At 37.6% G+C, this 7,039-nt stretch overlaps 1 protein-coding gene across 1 annotated transcript; it reads left to right on the top strand.

Moving 5' to 3' along the window:
- The first annotated feature begins 5,148 nt into the window (after positions 1-5,148).
- Positions 5,149-6,081, top strand: LOC108175416 (olfactory receptor 10J1-like). Its single transcript, XM_017345598.1, has one exon. It carries the CDS (start codon positions 5,149-5,151, stop codon positions 6,079-6,081), a length of 933 nt encoding a protein of 310 aa, XP_017201087.1.
- Positions 6,082-7,039: the final 958 nt, after the last annotated feature.

Below are 7,039 nucleotides of genomic sequence, written 5' to 3'. Positions count from 1 at the left end.
GTGACTATTGTTAAGTAACAACTTGGTCCTGTCAATTTTCCATACATATTTCCATGGTTTACTTTGGATTTCCTTAGTACTTTTACTGGGAGATTTTTTGCCTTCATCTTATTTCATAGTAATGACGTTTTCGTGTTTCTATGTGTGAAGATGAGGTGACATATTCGTTCAATTTTTGTTTTTTATGGAAGGTCTTTATTTCACCTTCATTCATAAATGAGAACGTTGCAGGGTGCGGTATTCTGAAATGATGTTTTTATTTTCTCTTAAGACTTGTAATATATCTCTCCTAATCTGTAGGCATTCTGAAGAAAAGGCAACTGTGAGTCTAACTGGAGATCCTCTGAAAGTAATCTGGCATTTCTCACATGCCCATGTTAGAAACTTTTTATTGCTGTTTTACTGTGTAGAGTTTGACTACAATGTATTGTGGTGAAGATCTTTTCTGGTCATGTCTATTACAAGATCTATGTACTTCCTCTATTTGGATGTCCTTTTCTTTCTCCAAATTAGGGAAGTTTTCTTTCACTAAAGTAATTATTTCAAGAAAAAGGCCTTCTAATCCATTCTATCTTTCCACACCTTCAGGAACTCCTAAGACCCATGTGTTGGGTCATTGGTAGTATCCCATAGATCTCCAGCATTGTTTTTTTAGTTTTCTAATTTCTCCTCCTCCTTCTTTTCTTCCTCCTCTCCTCCTCTTCCTCCTCCTCCTCCTTCTTCTTCCTCTTCTTCTTCTCCTTTCCTCCCCCTTCCTCTCCTCTCCTCCCCTCCCCCTCCCCCTCCTCCTCCTTCTTCTTGTTCTTCTTCTTCTTATCTGACTATAAAATTGCCAAAGATTCACCTTCTAACTCAGATATTCTTTCTTCTGCCTCATCGATTCTGTTGTTAAGGCTTCCTACCACATTTTTTATTTGTTCTACTGAATTCATCATTTACAATATTTCATTTGCTTTCTCTTTTAGAATCTCAATTTCATAAGAAAAAAACTTCATGTCATATACATATTTCTTTAGTTCGTGGATTTGCTTCTGAATTCTTCTAAGCAATCCTGCAATCAATTTTTTGAATTCCATTTCTGGCTTTTCTTCAATGTCTTCATTTTCACATCCTAGTATTGAAGTGTTGTTGTGTTCCTTTGAGGTGTGTCATGTGGTCTTCATTGTTCTTGTTTCTTGAATGCTGCGTTTATTTTTAGGCATTTTTGGAAATATTTATTGATTTGTTTTCCCCATGATGGCTTTTTTCTTTGGTGTATGCCTCTGTGGATTAGTGGACTGTCTGCTCTTTCAGTGAATTCCCTGAGACATGTGCTTGGTGTGGTCCTAAAGCTCTATTTAGGCTTCAGGGTGAGACAAGTGTCCAAGCTGACTTCCAAATTGAGCATGATAAATCTCTCTCTCTATTTTTTTTTAAATAATAGGGGAGCTTTGTTCAGCATTGTTGGTATAGTCTCACGCTCACCTCCTCTCATCCAAGGAGACCATTGCCGGGGCACTTGTCCCAGTAGGCACAATATTCATCCATGCTGCCATAAGAACCATACAAAGAATCAAAACAGTCCTTGGTGTGAGCACAGATCCCACAACAATGACCCTCATCAGGGAATTAAGGAGTCCTGAGCGTGTAGAGCTATCCACAGTTAATTCTCAAAAACCAAGCCACACACTGTAGCCTCTCATGCAGCCAGTGTTTTCACAGTCCCAGCACACAAGGCTCCCAGTTATAAGCACCCAACTCCCTGTCAATTCCCCCAGCTAGACTCAGGAATCTCCTTTTGATTGGTTGTTGGGCACACAGACACAAGCTGGCACAGCTGTCCAAAATGGCACCGGCCCACTCTGGGCTAGTCACAGGAAACCAGTGCCTTACGGTTGGGGAGAGAGAAATGTGGCCCCCGTTTTTTTTCCATAGGTTGGCAGGCATACTGTCCCCTACAGGGCTCCAAGCCAGATTCACACCAGGCTCTTCCAGCAGTTTTACCTCCTGTGGCTTGGGCTGCTGCAGTCTGGTCTCACCTTACTCCCCAAAGCTGGTGCTGAGGCTCTCAGCTGCTGAGGTCCTGAGTTGTGTGGGTCCACACCCTCCACGTAGATCCACACAGTTTCCCACTAATTTGTGTGGAGTTTGGTCTGTCATTTTCTCCCTAACTTTTCCCTGAGATTGCACTCTCTCCACCTTTTTTAAACTATCTTCCCCTAGACTAGAGCAGTAAGCTCCCTTCCTTTTCTACTATCTTGGTGCCTCACTCACAATCTTTCAATTCATCATCATAACCATTTATTTCAGTCTTCTTTTGTGTTCTTCATTAAGGTTTTATAATTTTCTCCATAAAGGTCTTTATTCATGGACACATTATATTTTGAAGCTATTATAAATTATAGCCCCTTTAAATCTAATTTTCTATCAGTTTGCTGAAGTACAGATTGCATTGAATTTTATATGTAAATTTTTATACAAGAAAGCTTGCTAAAGCCTCTTAATAATTCTAATAATTGATCAGCAGTTTCTTTTGGATTTTCTGTGTACACAATTCCAACTTCTGTTAAGAATGTCAGTTTTATTTCTTCCTGTCCAATCCTTATATCTTTAATTTCTTTTTCTTGCCTTGCTGGGTCAGCTAGACTATTCAATACAGTGTGAACAGAAGTGGATAAAGCAATCGCTCTTATCTGATTGTTTATCTTAAACAGAATCCTTCAATAACTTAGCCATTAAGTATGATGCTGGTTGTAGAATTGTTGTGCACATGCTTTTATCAGCTCAAAGAAAATCTTGTTACTCCTAGTTTAGTAAGAGTTCTTTTGGAGACAGACATTGGATTTTAAAAGGCTTTATTGGCAACTATTGAAATAATCATATGAATTGTTTCATTTCTTAGAGGAAATATATAATTAGATCGTTTTGGTGCTAAACAAATTTTCCAATCTGAAGTAAAACTAACTTGGTCTTGTAAACTATGTTATACATTATCAAGATTTGGTTGACAATACATTTTAAGAATAATTTTATATTTATATTTGTGAGTGAGATAGACCTGTGAAGTTTGGCATTGTGATAATTCTAGCTACAAAAAATGAGGTGTTCTTTTATCGGTTACCAAAATTAGCTTGTGTAATATTGAATTTAATTTATTCTTGAATGATTTATAACATTTGTTAGTAAAACTGTCTTTTCCTGAAGCTTTTTTTTTTCAGTTTTTAACACTTGCTTTTATTTCTTAAAATATTCCTAGGACTTTTCAGGTTTTATGATTCTTGATTTACTATTGGTAAGTAAAAATTTCCTGTAAATTTACTCATTTCATTGAAGTTAAAAATGTTGGTTCTGTGGCATAGAATGTTAAGCATCCAGCTGTAGTGCTGTCATCCCATATGGGCACTGGTTCAACTCCTACCTGCTCCACTTCCAATCCAGCTCTCTGCTATGGCCTGAGAAAGCAGTAGAATATGACCCAAGTCCTTGGCCCCTGCACCCATGTAGGAGACTCATAAGAAGCTCCTGGCCCCTGGCTTCCAGGCCAACCCAGATCCATCCATTACAGCTGTTCAGGGAGTGAAACAGTGGATGGAAGATTGATCTCTCTCTCTCTCTCTCTCTCTGTATCTCTCTTTCTGTCTTTCCTTCTATGTATCATAGCGTCTCAAATAAATAAATCTTTAAAAAAAAATGTGATCAAGCTGTTAATGTTAGTTTCCATCTTTTTGCTTCTGAAATCTGTGTAATTATCTCCCTTCCTTAATTCATAAGGAGTTTATTTGTGTCTTCCCTTGTTTCCCTTGGTCAATTTCACGATGAATTTACCTACAGTTTATGACTTTTTACCATTGTGACTCTTCTCTATTTTATCTTTATTTTATATTCTTAACAACATCTATTGCATTGTTAGTATTTTTTTATTCTCATTTTATTTTTGGCCATGTTTATATACCTTCTCAGAATGAATGCTTGAGTCATCAATATTCAGTTTCTCCCTTTAAAAAAACAAGGATGCTAAACCATAAATTTCTCTCTAAAAAAAATCTAAATGTCCTATATATGTTTTGGTATGTGGTCATTTTATTATCTAGTTCTTAATTCCTGTTATAAATCTTAAGTTTTAAAAATGTTTAACATTTTGCTATATTCAATTCATACTCACTTCATATGCTTCAGATATTATATACATACACATATATATAATTTTTTCTTAAAAACAGGGATATTAATATGACAAAATGTAGGATTGATGACAATGATCATAAAGTGCAGAAAGGAGGGTATATTGCTACATATACAACATAATTCAGTGAAGAAAGTGCAACTATTTTCTAATTTTCATTGTAAATTTCTCTTTAATCACAGATTACATTACCAAAAATTTCTAATCATTTGTTATTTTTTGGTATACATCAAATTTCCTAACTTAATCATACTATGGTCTAAAAATGTGGTTATAGTTTAAGAAAATCCAGTTTTAAGCAACTATTGAATAAACTTCATGAGCCATAGGTGAAATTTTTAAAAATGACCCAGCGTTTGCCATTCTATGAGTCTGCTGTGTATCCCCACTTCGTCAATTGTTAAATCAACAACAGGAGTCACTGTGCACTTACTCCTCATTTACAAATTCTGTCCTTAATGTGTTGGTAAAACTAGTATTCAAACAGTACTTTATACTTTGTGTGTCTGTGTGGGTGCAATCTGTTGAAATCTTTACTTAGTATTTACTAAGTTGATCTTCTGTATATAAAGATAATTAAAAATGAAACTTAATGAAGAATGGGATGGGAGAGGGAGTAAGAGATGGGCTAGTTTGTGGGTGGGAGGGTGGTTATGTGGGGAAAAACTGCTATAATCCAAAAGTTGTACTTTGTAAATTTATATTTATTAAATAAAAGTTTTCTAAAAAATGACCCAGCAGTACTTGACATAAGACCAATTTATAGCAAATTTCTAATTAATGTCGCTCAAGTTTTGTATATTTTTCTTTCTAGTCCAAGGACCTAAGCCACCCTGTCCCTAAAGAAGGAGGTTAATTCACTGAATTTTGATTGGGTCATTGCTGTATTGCGTTATTTATCTGTGCAGTAAATTGAGATCAGGGCAGTCTCTGTTTCTAAGACAGGGTGTTGACCTTCCATTTATCTTTCAGACCAGAGACACTCGATGAAGAGAGCCAACCAAACAGAAGTAAAAGAGTTTGTTTTCCAAGGTTTCTCCAACTTCCAAGAACATCAGCTCATACTCTTTGTGGTGTTCCTTTCCCTGTACATCTTAACCTTGGCTGGCAATCTCATCATTGTGACTGTTATCCGTATTGACCATCACCTGCACACCCCCATGTACTTCTTCTTAAGTGTCCTCTCCACTTCAGAGACATTCTACTCCTTGGTCATTATCCCACGCATGCTTTCAAGCCTCGTGGGTCGGAGCCAATCCATCTCCCTGGAGGGTTGTGGGACTCAGCTCTTTTTTTTCCTTGGCTTTGCCATCACCAACTGTCTCCTGCTAGCAGTAATGGGGTACGATCGCTATGTGGCCATCTGCAACCCACTTTGCTACTCTATTGTCATGAATTGGAGGGTCTGTGTCATTCTAGCATCCTCAGTCTGTGCCACAGGGTTCTCACTCTCTTTGATTCAGGCCATGGCCATCTTCAGACTGCCCTTTTGTGACTCATTGATCGAACATTTCTTCTGTGATGTTCGACCTATGTTGGACTTGGCCTGTGTTACTCCAATCATCAATGATGTCTTAACATTAATAATTAGCCTCCTGGCCATCACAGCTCCTGCCACCTTCCTCTTTATCTCTTACATCCTCATTATCTCCACCATTCTCCAGATTGCTTCAGCTGAGGGCCGGAAAAAGACCTTTGCCACTTGTGCTTCCCATCTTACTGTGGTCATTATCCACTATGGTTGTGCCTCCATTGCCTACTTCAAGCCCAAATCAGAGAACACCAAAGATCAGGATCAGTTAATCTCAGTGACATACACTGTCATAAAACCTTTACTAAACCCTATTGTGTACAGTCTGAGAAATAAAGAAGTCCAGGATGCTCTGTGGAGAGTGATGGGTAGAAAATCACTTTCCTAAATGATATTCCCCACCCAAATAATTGTGTACAACTTCCAGTTGGGAGCTTAGAGGTAATGTTATTGAGTCAAGTGTCATGTGATTAATGAAGGCTCACATATCACAGCCAGGGCCAGGGCAAAAGTGAAGCAGGGAGCTAGTCTCTAATAATTGAATCCCATTTCCTAAACTACTTTGTTAACATAACAAAAACACAGGTCACTTGACAGACCTATACACCATTGGCCCCACTCCAGGAGATAATTATAGGGTCAAAGTGTGATCTGGTGTTCATCTCAAGCTTTATTTAAAGGGACCTGTCCGTTTTCCTGAAGCATAAACCACATTAAAAACATTACTCAATAGAATCTTCTTTTAACATAAATTCGATGCTTGAACAAGTGATTGCTAGAGGGGATACATACAAAAATCGAATTGCCTTGTGTTTTAATAAGTTAAGCAAAGCAAAACTATATACTCATTAAAGAAATGTGTTTGGAATTGGCTGAAAACTTTCTAGAGAGAATATTTGCAAGCAATTCATTACACATTTCCTGTTGTCCACATACTGGATTCCAAATGAAAGCAAAGTAAGGGGTGGGGTGAGGAGTGCAGAGGAAATTTAATGGAGAAGCCATCTAATAAACATATGACATTGCTAAAACTCCAGCCATACAAACAAGGCTCAACTGACTTGGTTTTATCCTTTACCTTTCCTAGCTGAAGATAAGCCACATTAAGGAGAAGACTTGGTGGGGCTGAAAGAAATGCTTTCCTTATGGACAGGATAAACAGGTTCAGAGGGAGAGGAGACCACTCAGGGAGCAAATTGCTGAAAAATGCTATGGGATTGGCAAAGAAAGAAAAATTAGAAACAAATTCAAATTGGAGGACAAGGGAGGACAAAAGATAAGGCAAGGATCAAAGGAAGCAAAAAGAATTTAGCAAAAACCGTTTCAGATTGGATCCACTTCTTCTC

The sequence above is a fragment of the Oryctolagus cuniculus genome, chromosome 7 (assembly GCF_051225735.1).
Source record: "Oryctolagus cuniculus isolate XC-2025 breed Fujian yellow rabbit chromosome 7, ASM5122573v1, whole genome shotgun sequence".
Lineage (NCBI taxonomy): Eukaryota > Metazoa > Chordata > Mammalia > Lagomorpha > Leporidae > Oryctolagus > Oryctolagus cuniculus.
The sequence above is the reverse complement of the archived record's forward strand: the minus strand, read 5'-3'. Positions and strand labels throughout refer to the sequence as shown.

What these genes read in the sequence shown, in the direction of transcription:
- LOC108175416 (XM_017345598.1), top strand. Translation starts at nt 5,149, where the DNA reads ATGAAGAGAGCCAACCAAACAGAAGTAAAAGAGTTTGTTTTCCAAGGT.